Below are 18755 nucleotides of genomic sequence, written 5' to 3'. Positions count from 1 at the left end.
CCAAAATATTTACAGATAAAATAATATATCTAGATCTGCTTCAGTATAATTCAGTAGAGGGAGCAGAGCGGGAACAGGGTACAGATAAATCAAAACTGGCCGTGAAAAATAACTGAATGAGGTAATGGGAACACAGGATTCATTATACTATTCTTTTATAAATATCTAAAATTTCCAATAAAAAAAAGTTAATAATGACAAATGATGAACCACAAATTTAAGTGCATTTGTAAAATTAACTATTTTCTCCATCTTTTAAACCAGGGTTTCTCAATTTTGGACCTATTTACCTTTTGGGCCAGATAGTTCTTTGTTATGGGAGCTGTCCTATGTGCTATGGGATATTCAGTAGCATCCTTAGTTTCTACCCACTAGATGCCAGTAGTACCCAAACCACCACACCTCCTACCAGTTATGACAATCAAAAATGGTCCCAGACATTTCCAAATGTCCCCCATAGGACAAAAATGCTCCCACTTGAAAACCACTGTTGAAAAAAAAAAAAATTACACTGCTGCTTCTAATAGAGTCTTAAATTCTAGAAAAATGAGACTTTGAGGATGTTTTGTTTTAGTCTTAGGCGATGAATTGGCATTTATATTTTAACCCAATTTTTAAATTTGGTTTTTGTTTGCAATTGGTAAACTGTTATTAATTCACCTTCCTCACACTATTTTATAGAAATACATATAGAAATAATTTATAGAATTACATCTGCCTGCAATGGTTTTTAAAACAGAAAATGCACAAAATGGAAATCCAAATGAGGACGTATGGTTGAAGTCCAGATGTATCCCACTGATCTGGTGACATAGTTTTCAAACTCTCAAAGAAATTATTTGTAAACACTTAGCTTACTGAGCCACACTCCAATCTCATCAGGTTTAAGTATCAACTAACCATTTGTTGTATATTTGAGTTCAATAGAGGAACAGTGCCAACTTTGTTCCCAGTCCCACAACTGCACTCCCATTGTACACAACACCTAATGTGAACAAGAAGTCTTTAGAAATACAAATGGCTAGATAGTCCCACGTTGTCAGGTGTATTAATTAAATTCTGAATCAGAAAGCACACTTTATAAAAAACGAGGCAAAAAAATTTGGTTTGGGGCCTCTTGTCTTATTAGCTATAATCAGAAAGGCCTTGGTTTCTTAGTAGTTGTTGCTACTGTAGTTTCTGGATTCATTAAATTAAAAAATGGGATACTGAACTCAGAGAATTTCATTCTATCTCTCCAAGCCATGACACAATAAAGTAACTGTCTCCCATTTACAAAACACTAAATTTAAATTGTCTTTCTTTCATTACCAAAAAAAAAGACCCCGTGATACCGTGTTCCTAAATTCACAACTAAGAAAGAAGTGACTTAAAAATTGCTACTGTAAAAGCAAAATCAAATCATATAATCTCATTCATAAAAACATGACAATAATGAAACTATCATATAGTTCATAAACATCTACATGCTAATTTAAAATTCAAGGGGCACCTGGGTGGCTCAGTCAGTTGAGCGAACGACTCATGATCTCGCGGTCCCTGAGTTCGAGCCCCATGTCAGGATCTGTACTGACAGCTCAGAGCCTGGAGCCTGTTTCAGATTCTGTGGCTCCCTCTCTCTGACCCTCCCCCATTCATGCTCTGTCTCTCTCTGTCTCAAAAATAAATAAACGTTAAAAAAAAATTTTTTTTAATAAATAAATAAAATAAAATTCAAGTTCTTTTTAGACAACAGAAAATTACAGTATCAAAAATCACTTATTTACAACTACAACACCAATGATTCTTCATAGTTAGCTGTCAACTGTAAAAAAACAGTAGCTGTCAAAATACATTCAATCTGAGAAAAATGCAAAAATAACTTAAGACTTCTCTTTTGAAATATGTGTCTTTAAAATGTTTTAATTAGTAAAAATAGGTTCGTCTACTAATTTAGCCCTCAGAAATCCAAGTCCTTATTAAGCTTCCTCAAATGGGAATATCATTTGGACAAAATTACAACATTCTACCTAGTCTAAATTTGATAGAATTTTACTTATTCCTAAATAATCTTCCACTAGACTAAAACAGATGTGATTTTAACATTTTTTCAATAATGAGGTTATAGTTAACTATAACAAAGGAAGCCATCCTTCACACCATACATAGATTCTCAACTAAAATTCCAATGACAGTAAAAAATATTCATTTCCTTTTTAAAAGAATATACTCTAAATTAATTTAAGCATACACACACACACAAACACACACACACACACACACACACACACACACACACAGTGATAAACACGCCATGTAAAATTTTCAAAGATCCACATTAAAATCAAGAAACAATAAGACTAAACAAGTTCTAAATTACTGATTCCCTTATGAAAGGGAAAACAAAAAGCAAAGAAAGGCCTCTGAGTGTCACAGATCAGTAAAAATCTTGACCTACATGATCTATACATTCCCCTTCCCTCAACTTCCTCAGTATGATTTTTGGATGAATCCAATTCAGCCCCCAGCAGCATGGTGGTCCTACCATAGTAAAGGAAAACTCAATTCCTATCTTCACTTATGGTTATGGCTACAATATTGAAGAATCAAAAGAAAAACAAGAAATGCTTCATGTTATCTCTTGTCAAATTTTTCTTTTCAATCACAAGAGCCTTAGGTGAAGATTAAACTTTAGGAATGAAAGCAATCCATCTTATAATATAGAAGTATAATTTCTAGGACATTAATTTTTACTTATGTTTCAAACAGTTTAATTACCTCTGCTTCTACATCCACATTTTGCTTCAAAAGTAACTTCAAAATGTCAACATGTCCATTCTGACTAGCAGCTTGCATAGCTGTGTGACCAGCACATTGTCCATTTACCTATACAAAAAAGAAAGGATGAAGGAATGTCACCAAGAGCCAATATATAATGTAGGTTTAAATCTAGCACATTGTAGGATTCTTTGAAAATAATTTAGGTTGGTTTTCCATATATCCTAGCATAGACCACCAGAAACTCTTCTGTAATTTAGAAGTGAGGCAGGCATTTTTTTGTTTGTTTTAAAGGTTAAAGTTCCACTGTTCAAAGAGCTATGAAAGAACTATTTTAGCCAATCTGAAAAGTTAAAAAAAGAAAGTAAGGGAGGGAGAAATGTCGTTTTAGTTTTGTATATTCACTTCTATTTGAATTAAAAAGCTCAGAGTATGTTTCAATGAAAAAAAAAAAACAATGAGGTGAATAAAAACTTTCAGAAAAGATGGCCTACTATATAAATAAATTCAATTTGACAAAGATACTGAATACTAACTATAAGCAAACTATCATGAGGAATACACAAATGAATTAGCAAGGTAGCCATATACAACTATTATATTATAAAGCAATAATTTCCAATCTTTTCTTCACTTCAGATGTTGAATAAATGCATAATTTCCCAATGACATACCCAAGGCTAAGTACAATTCCTTAATCCCACCCCATCCGCTCCCATCCATAAAACCATAAAAGATGGTTAAAAATGGTAGCCTGGTCACACGTTTATATCACATTTCTCCTCAGACTACACTAAAAAGACAGTAAAATAATTAAAAACACAAAAAGACATAAAGACCAAGAGAAAGGAAGAGCTAACATCAGAAAACAATAAAAAGCAACACATTTTTGAAAGAGAGAAAGCAGACAGAAGTTCTGACTTTACAGACAAAAGAAACACAAAACCTAGGAACTTCAGACAAAGTCAAAGCCTGCAAAAACAAGCACATCACAGGGCTAAGAAGAAAAACCCCAGGCAGATGTCTGATGTGCAATGGCCACACTCCAGACCCTCTCCTCAAACTCAATGACAGAGCATTAGTTGCCATGCAAATAGACTCTAGACAGAAAAATGGTTTCTTCCCTTAAACAACTGAATAGCCATGAAGAACAGACCTCTACATGATAGCATTCAGAGACCCCAAAAGCTCCACATGCATAATCACCATAATGCAAAGTCAGTCACTAAGTTCTATCCAAGCAAAGAGAGCACCAAGTAGCTTAATGTCTTATTCAGAGATGAATGGACAAGCAAAGATCAGAGATTTGAGGAAGACCTCAAATTAAAAAAAATAACTTAAAAAAACACATCTTTCTCCTATGTTATCATCTCTCAGAAGATGAAATGAATACATACCTGACATAACTAAGTGTCTTGGAAGATTAGTCAATTAGAAGTTTGGAAAAGAATTAACTATAACAATATAGATTACAAACAAATGAAAAAAACTTTATGTGTGCAGTTAAGAGGGACTGACTGGGAAAAACTACATGTGAACTTTCTGGAATAAAGGAAAAGTCCTAGATCTTATTAGGGGTGTGAATTACATGGATGTTTGCATTTGTCAAAACTTTTCCATGTATTTCACTATATGTAAATTACACCTCAATTTTTTAAATAAAAAAAAATTATGAACATCAAGGAAAGCAAACAATTGTATAGGAAAATACAATCTAGAATTAGTCACAGCTCAGATATGAATGTCATTTAAATAATAACATGCACAGTCGATTTTAATCTTAACAAAGTTACAATACAACCTAACCACATAAAGAAACTGGGAGGAGCGTGTATGTGTGTGAAGGGAATGGGCTGGAAAGAAAGCTGAAACCTCATTTTCACAGTGAGGTATTGAAAGATAACTCCCCAAACATAAAAATCAAGAAAAAACAATAGATGTTACTGGAAGATATGGAGGCAAAATATATGAAGAAAATCAGTTGAAAGACGTGAAAACAGCTGCCCCTAAAGGATGGGAAAACAGAGTTGAGAAGGAAATGATTTTTGTAACAAACCTGTAGAACTATTTCTTCCCTTTAAATTTTTAGAATGTATATTGTTTTTTAAAAAAAAAAAAACTAAATTAGTAATTAAATGAAGAAAAAATTAAGTATAATAAAATATAAATCTGCTTGGCTGACTATAAAAAAAATCTATCAAACACAAAAATCATTTGATACTTTAAACTTTGATAATTTACATAATTTTGATAATTTAAATAAATTATTTGTGATATCTGACAATAAAGAAATCACTGTGCTTGGGCGCCTGGGTGGCTCAATCACTTGAGCATCCAACTTCGGCTCAGGTCATCATTTCGCAGTTCCTGAGTTCAAGCCCTGCATCAGGCTCTGTGCTGGTGGTGTGGAGCCTGCTTGGGATTCTCTCTTTCCCTCTCTCTGCCCCTTCCCCACTTGCGCGTGCACGCACACGCACTCTCTCTAGCTCTCTCTCTTTCTCTAAATAAACTTAAAAAAAAAGGAATCACTGTGTTGTGCTGCTGCAACTGACATCTCCCTAATAAACATGAAATGCCACATGAGCTCCTGGGAATATGATGTTTATATCTTACAATTATAGATCAGATCTTCAAACTGTCTAGCATACTTACAAAGGCAACAAACAGAGTCACAGAACAGTGACAATGACTCAAAGTGCCACTCCAACCACAATCTGGGCCAACATTGAACACTGTATTGGTGCTGACATGGGAGCAATGGCAAAGCCAATGAATGACTAAACTAGAGCCAAAATGGCCCACCTAAAATATGGTTTATGTGAATGGTAAAGTACAATAAACTACTAAGATTTACAAAATGTGTGACCTCTACTTCATCTGCATTCTAAACTGTAAGTCAATTCTCACAGGAAAAAAGTTTAAATGTTTTGATCTCATGGTTTGTTGAGTTCAAGCCCCACATCAGGCTCTGTGCTGACAGCTCAGAGCCTGGAGCCTGTTTCAGATTCTGTGTCTCCCTCTCTCTCTGCCCGTCCCCTGCTCCTGCTCTGTCTTTCTCTATCTCTCAAAAATAAATAAATGTTAAAAAAAAAATTTTTTTTTTGATTATCAATCATAAATTTAGGAGGTCACAATGTTAAAATAAGAAAATGTCAAGATCTTTTAGAAAAGTACACTGAAGAATGATGTCCAGTGTCTTTAAAATACCTCAGAGAAAAAAGGAAGAAGGAATAGATGAAGCGCAGTTGGAAATTAATTGGACTTAAATGAAATTACTGAACTCTAATGTTCATTATACTATTCTATTTTTGTGTATGCTTCAAATAATTTTTAAAATGCTCACATCCACATCTGGTCTTTTTAGCAAATCTTCCACTTTAGCAACATCTCCATTGGCAGCAGCCTTAACTAATTCTTCATTGAGGTCACCAGATTCTTGGGTTTCAAATAATTTCTTCAAGAGTTGGGAGAGTCTTTCTGTAAAGCATCAAATAAAGCTGCTAACATAGGAGGATCTCAAACCTTAACTACTAACAGACAAGCATTACCCATACATCTAGAACACATACTTTTCCTTTTTTAATATTTCTATCATCAGTGTTATTTTTGTACGCTACTACAGATAGTACCCAGGCAAGTTATAATTACTACCATAGAAAGCTGCATTAAATTCCAACCCATCAGTATTCCCAGCTTTCTCCAATTTATGTATTTCAAGTTATAACTTCAGAAAAAGTAGAGAGTTAGAGACAAGTAACAATTCAAGATTTAGAAGCCATACCAAAGATAATCACAAATAAAAATACTACAATGGGAGTATTATAACAATACAAACTTTCTTTCAGGTTTTAAGCATATCACATCAATTCTCTGATCTCAATGCTACAGACCTTAGAATAAATCAACAAATGAATGATTATGATTCAGAAGCAATGTACTCTCTATAATATTTGGGGAAACGTTTTAGGGACAACCCAATTTTCAGTTGAAAATGGTCATCTAAGTGGCAACAACATACATATTGGTATTGACTAACAAAAAAGAACTAGGGGCATATTTATATAGACTCATTGTCATAAGATATTTTTTCTAAACAGCATTAATCAGTAGAGACATTACCCAGTACCATCCCTTAATTCTTAGATCTACTTAGTAGAAAGCAAAGAAATCACCAAGTGGACCACCACCAAGTACACATGATTTGAGTAGGATATGAACCATCCCTCGCTCTTTCAATTTGTAGTAGCCAGTTGGCTGTAATGCCACCTAACCAAAAGGTAAAAATAACACCACCTAATTTAAACTTTAAGTACACTACCAAATTACAACAGGAAAGAAAAGACAGCAGTAGAGGAAGTAGAAAGCAGTACAAAATAAAACTGGAGGTAGCCTAATGTTTTCCTTTACTTTCTTATAATTTATAGTTATGGTTCTATCTTCTTTTCTGAATGCTAATACACAGTAATTTGTTTTAAAACGAATTGAGGTTATGTATATAAAGCTGGAGCACAGGAAGGAAAGACTTTGGTCATGAGTCTACCCGAGCATCCAGCTTATTCACATTTCAAAATGGTTTTCTACTTATTGTGGCATGTATAATAACTCTTATTAAACAGTAAGAAAGAAATATGGCTGATATGTAAAAATATCCAGGAAGAAAGCCATCTGCTAGCAATAACATTGAAAATAAAAAGAGAATAAAACAGTCTAAGAAAGCGGTAAGTTCTGACTAAAGGGTACAATATTGAATTAACCCTTGATATAATGTCCAAGAAAAAGCACCTACTTATGGAAATTTTCCAGGGCATACCTCAGCCAGAACAAAAACTGTTCACCATATGAAAAAAAGAAAAACAAAACAAAACAAAAAACACCTGTAGTGAAAATGCAGAAGTTAGTTGACATTCAAGTGAGGTTATCTATGACATTATCTGTACATGAGAAATGAGGAATTAGCAAAGGTTCTAATGTAAACCATATTACTTTTAAAGAAACACAATACAAACATACCACCAGATGCATTGCTAATGGCTGATCCAGCAGATGCCACCTTGGAAACTGCTGCTGGATTGTATGTCCAAGATGTTCCACAAACTTCCACCTTTAAATCACTGTCTGAATAAATCTGCTGTACTCGGCCAACTTTACCTAAAGTCTTAAAAAAAAAAAAATTTTAGTTCATGTTGTCAAGTCTAAAGTACGTACCGTAAAAATAGATCACCAGTTCTTACACGTTTAAAGTATTAATTTTTCTTTTTTACTAAAGAAAAACATTTAAAGGACAATCATTTTCAAATGGGTTATTTACAAACTTTAAAGAGCATCCCTAAAAAGCATTTTAATAAACAGGGCATCTGGGTGGCTCAGTCAGTTTAGTGTCCGACTTTGGCTCAGGTCATGATCTCATGGTTAGTGAGTTGGAGCCCTGCATGGGGATCACCGTTATCTGTGCCGAGCCTGCTTCGGATCCTCTGTCCCCCTCTCACTCTGCCCCTCCCCTCCTCACACTCACTCTGTCTCTCACTCTCAAAAATAAACATTAAAAAAAAATTTTAATAAACAAAACTACTATACTTCCACAAGAATATAAAAACAAGGGGGTCTGAGTGGCTGACTCAGTTGAGCATCCAACGCTTGATTTCAGCTCACATCATAATCTCATGGTCATGGGATCAAGCCCAGCACTGGGCTCCATGCTGACACTTCAGAGCCTGTTTGGGATTCTCTCCCTCTTCTCTGCCCCTCCACCACTCGTGCATGCACACGCTCTCTCTCTCTCTCAAAATAAACTTAAAAAAAAAAAAAGAATATAAAATCAAAAATATCATGACAGTCTATCAATTATAAAAGTTCACAAAATTTTGCTTTTTGATATTCAACCTTTTAATCCCATAATCTTATGTTACATCTTGAGAATCTGTAAATTAAATAGTCTAAAATCCATCATTAATGTAGCCTAAAAAAATAAAACCTGATTTCTAAAACAAATTACTTACACCAAAATGGGAATCAGTACTGATTCCAAGACAGAAGTAGGTAGAAATAACATGCTTATTAAATATACAGGGAAAGGGGCATTTGGGTTCAGAACACAATCAGCGGCAACTCTTACCATGTGGCAGATAGTATTCTAAGAGCTTTATACATATTGACTTACCTAATACATAAAATCCTGAAAATTACGTACTATTAGCTCCATTTCAAACTCCAGTCCAAAACCCATTCTCTTCAACACAAGAGAATAGCAAATTACAATACTAGAAAATTAGTTTAGAATATTGACAATATCTGACTACTTCCTAACACAGAGTAAACTGCCCTTGATTGAGTGCTTTATTTTTTGATCTCTCCACAGCATTGGACCCTAGCTTCTTGAAACTATTCCTTTGATTTCTGAATGACAGTCTAACCTTTCTGCCTATTCCTTCTCTTTCTTCACTCACTGGCTCCTTGTCCATTTTCAGATCCCTAAATCTATTCATTCTTCCCCAAATTTTATTCCTTAGTTTTTTACTCTTCCTCCTTAAAAATGTAATCTACTCTGACAACTATCACCTTATTTCCAAAGACTCCAAAATATAATTCTATAGCCCCATTTATTCCTCTCTCTGCCCTCCAACACACACCAATTTTAACTTCTCATTACACATTTCCTCTTGGAATTTTCCATCCTCTCAAACTCTATGAGGCTGCATTCCTTGTTTTCCCCCTTAACCGCTTATTATAGAAAGTCTCAAACATACATAAGAAGACAATAGTATATTGAATCCCTGTATACCCATCAACTCTTAACAATTTTCAGCTCATGGCCAATCTTATTCTCCCCCACCTATTGTTACTCCCTGTACTATTCATCACATAAACTTTAAAAAAAAACAAACCTGATACTACTACCAACCCTCCCAAAATCTGTAATATCAACTCTGTAATATCATAAAATACCAGTGTTCAAATTTCCAATTGTTTCATAAATGATAAAATTCTTCAGTATGCTTAAATCAAGTTCCAATAAAGTCCAAAATAAAGTCCAATAAAGTCAGTATGCTTAAATCAAGTTCCAATAAAGTCCAAAAATATATGTATACATATATTTTTCTTTGCCAATTATTTGTTGAAGAAACAGGGTCAACTGTCCTATAAAGTTTCTTACAATCTGAATTTTGCTAATTGATATAATTTAATAAATTCATCTTTCTCTGTATTTAATAAGAAACACTTCAAATTGGCTGCTAGATCCTTTTAACATGACCTAGAAATCTTTGATAGCTTCCTTGCTACCTGGTATGAGACTCATCTTGTTCACTTCCAAAGAGCTAGAATTAGCCATTTCTCCAAAGACTGGTTTCTATACAGAGGGAAAGGCTATTTCAAGACTGTAATCTGGGGGCACCTGGGTGGCTCAGTCGGTTAAGCGTCTGACGTCAGCTCAGGTCACGATCTCGCGGTCCGTGAGTTCGAGCCCCGCGTCGGGCTCTGGGCTGATGGCTCAGAGCCTGGAGCCTGCTTCTGATTCTGTGTCTCCCTCTCTCTCTGTCCCTCCCCCATTCATGCTCTGTCTCTCTCTGTCTCAAAAATAAATAAACGTTAAAAAAAAAATTAAAAAAAAAAAGACTGTAATCTGGGCACTAAGGTTGGTATTGTTATTAAAATGGTTACTGTTTCTAGGTCTTTTCATGGACAAAGCTAGGAAATAGTGGGGGGGAAGGGGAGGAGATGTTTTGTTTTAATGATAAAATAAATCATAAGTTCAAACATTCTTCCAATTCAAATTCAAGACTACAGGGTTTTTACTTAGCCTCTTCTATGTTACATTCATATCTCCTTTTCCCACTCTGATCATTCTGGTTCTCAAAGTCACTGGGATAACAGAATTAAAATTATCATATAACTACTCATTTGTTTTGTTTTTTTGTCACATCACACATAAAACAATCTCAGGATAATAACATTAGCACTACCACAGACAACAAGATCAATGAAAATTGTTAAAAATCCCTTTTTATAGGCAGTTCTTTAGTGTATATTCTTCCTAAAAAGATATAAGGACAAACAACTGTGTTAAAAATCACCTGTACTTTTCTCTGTACAGTTATGCCAACAGGAAACACATTTAGGTTCATTTATTTCATTTTATTTTCTACTTTCAGGAACTTCCTTTTTGAATTTAATTTTGCTTAATAATTGTATAAAAGATATATGTGGTTTTAAATCAAATCTATAAAACAAGATATATTCAAAGATGTCTCCTATCTACCTTTCTCCCTACACCATATTCCTTTTTTTAGATATGAAACATGTTTTTTTAACTTCACGGTTAATCCCTCCATTGTTTGCTTTTTGTCACATGAACTCTGCATTGTCCTAATTAGTTATACTTACAATAATACTAGTATTTTATACATATATATATATATATATATAAAAGCTTATTCCCTCTTCAAAAAAAAAAAAAAGAGAGACAGAGTGAGTCAATTGGTTCCCTAGTATGTACAACATTGAAATTAGTCATTCATGTTCTTACCCTTACCTTCTTTCTCCCTAATATTTTGGTTTAGAAAGACAAATATATGATTTCATTCATATATGTAATTTAAGAAACACAACAGATGAACATAGGGAAAAGGAAGGAAAAATAAGATAAAAACACAGAGGGAGGCAAACCATAATAGATTCTAAAATACAGAGAACTGAGGGGTACCAGAGGGGAGATGGGGTAAGGGGGATGGGCTAAATGGGTGATGGGCATTAAGGAGGGCACTTGTTGGGAGGCGCCTGGGTGGCCCAATCAGTTAGGCGTCCGACTTCAGCTCAGGTCATGATCTCATGGTTTGTGAGTTCTAGCCCCACATCGGGCTCTGTGCTAACAGGTCAAAGCCTGGAGTCTGCTTCAAATTCTGTTTCCCTCTCTCTCTGCCCCTCCCCCACTCATGCGCGCGCGCGCGCGCTCTCTCCCTCTCTCAAAAATAAAAACATTAAAAAAAAAAAATTTAAAGGGGCATTAAGGAATCTACTCCTGAAATCATTGCTTCACTATATACTAATTTGGATGTAAATTATAAAAAATAAAAAATAAAGTTAAATTATTAAAAAAAAAAAAAAGAAAAAAAAAGAAAGGCACTTGTTGGGATGAGCACTGGGTGTTATTTGCAAGTGATGAATCACTGGGTTCTATTCCTGAAACCAAGATGATACGGTATGTTAACTAACTTAAATTTAAATTAAAAAAAAAATATATATATATATATAGGTTTAATAGTATTTAGTTCCACATAATAACTAAAAGGCAATCGAGCAGCTTGCTAAACTTTCCATATATGCTCTCTCCATTCCCACCCCATTTTTTGAGTTATACTCTATAAAGTTACATTTTATCTGTGTTGTTAGAGCATAAAACCATTATACAGACTCTACCTCTTCCTTTAACCATCATTTAATCTTAGTTCAACAAATAAATACATATTTAATGATCACTATCAGCTTTCAGTTGATATCTCTCATGTCGGTTGTCTGAAACATTTTTCAGGAGATTAATCAGAAAAAGCTAATGGGAACAAGATTCTATAAATTCTTACATGTTCATAGCAACTTGTAGCTTTTATACTTGAAAGTCAGTTGGTTATATATAAAACTCTTAGCTTACATTTTTGTTCCTTGAATACCTTAAATTAATGTTATTTCGCTGAGATCACAAAGCACAGAGATCAGTTTTTTTCCTTAACAATAATCTGATTTTCTTTTCTTTGTAAGTAAAACTTGACCTTTTTCCCTAGATACCCAAAGAATTGTTTCCTTTTCTTGAAGATTCAATTATTTACCAGAAAATGGCTCAGTGTTTGGTGTTCTCAGTTTTCCCAGCTATACAATGTATCCTTTTAATATTTAGCTTTAAAGTTTTTAATTCAGGGGTATTTTTCCTGGAATTACAAATTTTAGTAGCTTTATAGTCCATTGCTTTGGCTTTTGTTTTTCCTTTTTTGCAAGGACTCCTAATACACATATATTAGGTAATCTATATTTGTCACTTTCCCTGAAATACTTTTTATCTTTTTTAAAAAAATTTTCTTCCTTTTTACCTTGTTTCCCTTAAAGGCATTATGTTATATTTATTTGATGTGTTGCATCAAGCTTACTCCTCATTTCTGAAATTATCTTTCCTTTTCAATTCTTTCCTAAGTTCTATCACCTCATTTCTAATTATGATCCATTTCAGAGTGCCTGGGTGGCTCAGTCAGTTCAGTGTCTGACTCTTGATTTCAGTTCAGGTCATGATCTATGGTTCATGGGATCTAGCCCCGCCTCGGGCTCCATGCTTACAGCTCACAGAGCCTACTTGGGATTCTCTCTCTCTCCTCTCTCTCTCTCTGCACCTCCTCTCCACTCATACCCTTTCTCTCTCTCAAAATAAATCAATAAACATTAAAAAAGTATGTAAGTTCTTTAAAAATAAATAAAAATTAAAAAATAATTATGATCCATTTCACTCATCTTTTATCATTTTAATTTGTTAGCTCATTTTGAATCATTAGATTTTAGTTTTCTGTGATATCTTCTACTGTACTTTCGTTTGTCTGTAGAGAAGTTATGCTATTCCTTATTGTCTTTTTTCAACAATAATTTTGTATGGGGATTTGATTATGATCGCTTCAAACTTTTATCCTTACTCTGTCCCTACCGTCTCTATCCTACTCAATTTAGTTTCTATTCCCAGCACCTTCTCCTTAATGGAGGGCTCTGCCCAGAAAGGGAGCTATGGCTGATTCATTCTGAGAGTTTACAGATTCAGGCTGCTCAAGCCCCTTCAAACTTTGGCATGGACCTATTACCCTCACCCCAAAATGAGGTCTGCAAAAGCCCTCCCAGGTTTAGCTATTGTTTCCACATTCATCTACTATACTAGCCAATGAATACTTGTTAGCTATATTGGAGCTCCCTTGTTCTTGGGTCCATCTGATCCCCATTAATTCTCTCTGCTGCCAGACAGATATAGACCCAGTAGCTGTCAGTGTTTTCTCACTACTCATTCATATTTTAGGGTTCAATTGGCTACTCTGTCACCTGGTTTTAATATAGATGCTTGCGCCTTTTTTTTTTTTTTGGTTATCCTAATCTAGTTGTTGACTATTTTTATCAAGACAATTTAGGAAAATTAAAATTCTACACCATCACCAGTGGAACCCAAGAATTCCCCTCTAGCTATAACCTACAGGTTTTGCTTATATAAAAGCTTACTATGGGAGATAGAGCACTTAGGCTTTGGAGTAAAACAGATTTGAGTTCAAACTTCAGTTCAGAAACTTAGCTCTGATTCCTCATCTTTAAAATAAAGATGCCAGGGCGCCTGGGTGGCTCAGTCGGTTGAGCGTCCGACTTCAGCTCAGGTCACGATCTCACGGTTCGTGAGTTCGAACCCCGCGTCAGGCTCTGGGCTGATGGCTTGGAGCCTGCTTCCGATTCTGTGTCTCCCTCTCTCTCTGCCCCTCCCCCATTCATGTTCTGTCTCTCTCTGTGTCAAAAATAAATAAACATTAAAAAAAAATTTTTTTTTAAAAAAAAGAAAAAAAATAAAATAAAGATGCCATACAACCATCTGCTTATAATGCTCCTATGACAAAGTCTGTGTATGTGTTTGTGTGTGTACACATATCTGTGTGTGCGTGTGTGTGTGTGTGTGTGTGTGTATATAATTTAGCACAGTGCTCAGAATAACTAGGCACACAAAAGACATATACTACTATATATAAGCTGTCACTGCTAAGGGGAAAAACAAAAACATTTTGACTATAAAAAAATCTTAAATAATATATGTATCTCATATAAAACATGTCAAAAGATTCCATTTAACTAACATAGGCTTAAAGTACATCAATACATTTTTTAACCAATGTTACTATCAAAAGCAAACAAAAGGCACATGGGTGGGTCAGTCAGTTGGGCAGCTGACTCTTGATTTCAGCTCAGGTCATAATCTCACGGTTTTGAGATCCAGACCTGCACTGGGCTCCTCACTGAGCATGGAGCCTGCTTGAGATTCTCTGTTTCCCTCTCTCTCTCTGCCCGCCCCCCACTACTGCACATGCATGTACACTCTGTCTAAAAATAAACTTTAATAAAAGCAAACAAAAGATCATATGGAACTTAATTTTTTGACACCAGAATTCTAAAATACAGCTCCTGCAACACAGACAACTATCACTTAGTCACTACCTACCTAAAACAATAAAAAAATGGGGGCGCCTGGGTGGCTCAGTCGGTTAAGTGTCCGACTTCAGCTCAGGTCACGATCTCACGGTCCGTGAGTTCGAGCCCCGCGTCGGGCTCTGGGCTGATGATGGCCCAGAGCCTGGAGCCTGCTTCCCATTCTGTGTCTCCCTCTCTCTCTGACCCTCCCCTGTTCATGCTCTGTCTCTGTCTCAAAAATAAATAAACGTTAAAAAAAAAAAATTTTTTAATAAAAAAAAATGATGTCGGCAGCATCTGCAAACTATGAAATGTCTTGGAATGAAAACACCATAACAATAGATTTCTTTGTGTCTTGTTCACTACTAAATCTTTGAAGCCTAATAGGTACATTGTGCTAAAATATCTGCCAAGGGAGCAAGGCAGAAAGGAAGGATGGACTGATGGAAGGGCAGCACAACATGAAGGACAGGGAGGGGGTAATGGACAGGATGGGAGGAGGCAGAGGGCTAGACGAGATAGGAGATGGTGCTGGCCAGGACAGAGCACTAGACAATACAGGATAGGGGGATGAGACATGAAGAGAGACGGGAGGGGGGGTACACAGTAAAGGAAGGAAGCACTGAATGGGATGGGACTCGGGTGGGGGGTGGGTGGGGTGGCCAGGACAGGACAAATTTTGTGACTGGATGAGAAAGGAGTAGGGGTAGCAAAGTGGAGGGCTAAACACGAGGACACAGCAAAGTGGAAGGAAATGGGATATAGGGCAAGAAAGTATGGGGGGCAGCAGAACAGAACGGGTAGTAGTACAGAAGGAAGGGACAGAAGGTAAGAGCGAGGGACAGATGGAGAAAGAGGATGGATGCAAAAAGGGCAGAACAAACAAATTTTTCTGTTATTCCTGAACATTTGGTGAAAAATGTGTCGAATGAATAAGTTAAAAATTACACCATAACTCTTTGGGAGCAAAGGCAGCTCAGAAGGCACACATTCAGGGGCGCCTGGGTGGCGCAGTCAGTTGGGCGTCTGACTTCAGCCAGGTCACGATCTCGCGGCCCGTGAGTTCGAGCCCCGCGTCGGGCTCTGGGCTGATGGCTCAGAGCCTGGAGCCTATTTCCGATTCTGTGTCTCCCTCTCTCTCTGCCCCTCCCCCGATCATGCTCTGTCTCTCTCTGTCCCAAAAATAAATAAATGTTGGAAAAAAAAAAAAAAAAGGCACACATTCAGAGTTGCTCTTTCATACTCTAAGTTTGAGAGAGGCAGGCCCCCAACTAAGGCAAGCAGTGGTGGTCCGGCACTGCTAGCAACTGGATGAGCATCTCTCTCTCATTCTGGGATTAAGTATCAGGGAAGTCCCTGTTACCTTCCACCTACATTACATTCTCCAGTAACAGCTCTTTAAAACACTACTAACTGTAGCCCTACATGGACCTTCCTGGGCTAATTTAACTGGAACAAATTAGACAATAAAAGACATAAGTATGCCTAGCAGCCAATGAAAACAGAGAGAGGCACAGAGTGCAACTGAGGGAGGGACAGAAAGAGGGAGACACAGAATCTGAAGCAGGCTCCAGGCTCTGAGCTGTCAGCACAAAGCCCAATTTGGGGCTCAAACCCATGAACCGCAAGATCATGACCTCAGCTAAAGTTGGACGCTTAAACTGACTGAGCCACCCAGGTGCCCCCAAGTACAATTCTTGAAGAATTATGCTAATTTAGTTTCCAAACTTCAAATATTTTTTAAATCTACACACGTATAATGTAATTCCTAGTCTAAAACTGTTTTATTATTCCTAGTCTGAAACTATTTTAGATATACTTACTGGGAGCATAGCTTCAGCCCATTCTCCATGTCCTCTCTGTAGAAGTTTGATTCTTTCCAGATCATAACAAACTTGTACAAGATCACCCACTTGAAACTGTGAGGTACCTCCTTCTGCACCTTGAGCAGCATCCCCACTTCGGACAATGTTTGCTTTAGTGAGAACGGCAGGATTGAAGGTCCACCTAAAAATCAAAGCCAAAACTCAAAATAGGTAACTTTACTTAATTTTAACACAACATTCTTAAACATTGCAGGGCAAAAAAATTTTCTAACACATGAGCACAGTAAAGCAATCCTTTGCAATTATGTCCTGAACAATTTATTTTCCCTTTTATAATTACACATATTTAAAGAAAGACTTACCTGTAATCTCACACCCTAATACGATCCTTCTGTCTAGTTTCCCCTTACGTTTTAAAAATTGTTATAAAATACACTACTGTTAAATATTAAAACCTTTCAGAAACATATAAAGTGAAAGTGAAACTTCCGTTTCACACAAACACACCTGGATCCCCATCCCCTATCCCATCCCCAAACCACTGTAAATACTCACTGTGGTGTCAACTATATACTTCAATTAAAAAAATCTAATGAAACTGGGACACAAACACTCCATTGTGTACCCCTGTGATCTTCTATTAGTGCACTGATACTTCTAACATACAGAGTTGCCTCCTTTTTCATAAACAGATTTTATATATTTTATATTTATATGTATGTATATAGACATATGTACACATATATACATATATATAAATAAAATTCTGGGCCTTCTTTTTTCTCAGAGAATGTACTTTGGAAGATTTATTTTCAATGTCACAGAAATAGACCTACTTATTTCAATTCAGTGGCTACAGCAGTCCATTACATGGTTATACATTAATGCATTTAACCATTCTCCTACTATCTTTTAAAGTATTTCCAAATTTTCACTATTACAAACAATACTATAAAGAACATCATCGTATGTACATCTTTGTGCAAACGGGGTCAGTATTTCATTAGTGATTCTTAAAAAGCCACTTAATCACCATATGTATTTGTTTACAATTCCGACAGAGCCAAATTGGCTCTAGAGAGTGTACTATTTTTCCATACCATTAATAATCTCATGGATAAAAACAATATCTAGTTTTAATTTGTCATACATGGGTATTTCACATGACTGCAATCACTGCTACACATTCTTCTCTGCTACACATAAGCATTTTTCTTTTTTTTTTAAAGTTTATTTTGTTTTGAGAGAGAGACAGAGTGCGATCGGGAGAGGGGCAGAGAGAGGAGACAACACAGAATCCGAAGTAAGCTCCAGGTTCTGAGCTGTCAGCACAGAGCTCAACATGGGGCTCGAACTCACAAACCATGAGTTCATGACCTGTGTCAAAGTTGGACACTTTAACTGACTGAGCCACCCAGGCGCCCCCATTAAGCATTTTTCAATGCTGTTACCATTTCTGTTCCCCCAGTCCTATCTATCACTCCAAAGAAAAAAGGTTCCCTGAATAAGCTTTTACAATATGGCACTATTATATCCTCCTCTATTTAATTTAAATGAGAGGTCTTAACATATAAAAACCTGTTACTAACTTCCTGTAACCATGGAAATAAACTCTTCTTTCTAAAGCAACCACAAAGAGAAAGAAGAGTCTCTGACCAGTTAAGAATAAAAATCAGATATGCAAAGATTTCTTTCTAGGGGTGCCTGGGTGGCTCAGTCAGTTAAGCATCCGACTTCGGCTCAGGTCATGATCTTGCAGTGAGTTCGAGCCCCATGTCAGGCTCTGCACTGACAGCTCAGAGCATGGAGTCTGCTTCGGATTCTGTATCTCCCTGTCTCTCTCTGCCCTTCCCCTACTCACATTCTATCTCTCTCTCAAGAATAAAGATTTTTTTAAAAATAGTTTTTTAAGATTTCTTTCTAGCCTTACAATCAGTGCTTTTTTACCTTGCTCCCAATATTCCAAAATTTATTTGACCTATTACAGTGCTTGAA

The 18755-nt window shown here is 36.1% G+C and overlaps 1 protein-coding gene across 1 annotated transcript in view; it reads right to left on the bottom strand.

The window, feature by feature from the left end:
- The window catches only part of MIB1 (MIB E3 ubiquitin protein ligase 1), a 128517-nt gene that overhangs the window by 71626 nt on the left and 38136 nt on the right, over positions 1-18755 (bottom strand). The window contains exons 7-10 of the mRNA XM_043558442.1: positions 16758-16941; positions 7768-7912; positions 6101-6234; positions 2758-2865 (exon numbers count right to left, since the gene is read on the bottom strand). Of these exons, the coding sequence (XP_043414377.1) occupies positions 2758-2865; positions 6101-6234; positions 7768-7912; positions 16758-16941 (571 nt within the window). The remainder of the gene's footprint in view (positions 1-2757; positions 2866-6100; positions 6235-7767; positions 7913-16757; positions 16942-18755) is intronic.

This window comes from Prionailurus bengalensis, chromosome D3, assembly GCF_016509475.1.
Source record: "Prionailurus bengalensis isolate Pbe53 chromosome D3, Fcat_Pben_1.1_paternal_pri, whole genome shotgun sequence".
NCBI lineage: Eukaryota > Metazoa > Chordata > Mammalia > Carnivora > Felidae > Prionailurus > Prionailurus bengalensis.
The sequence above is the reverse complement of the archived record's forward strand: the minus strand, read 5'-3'. Positions and strand labels throughout refer to the sequence as shown.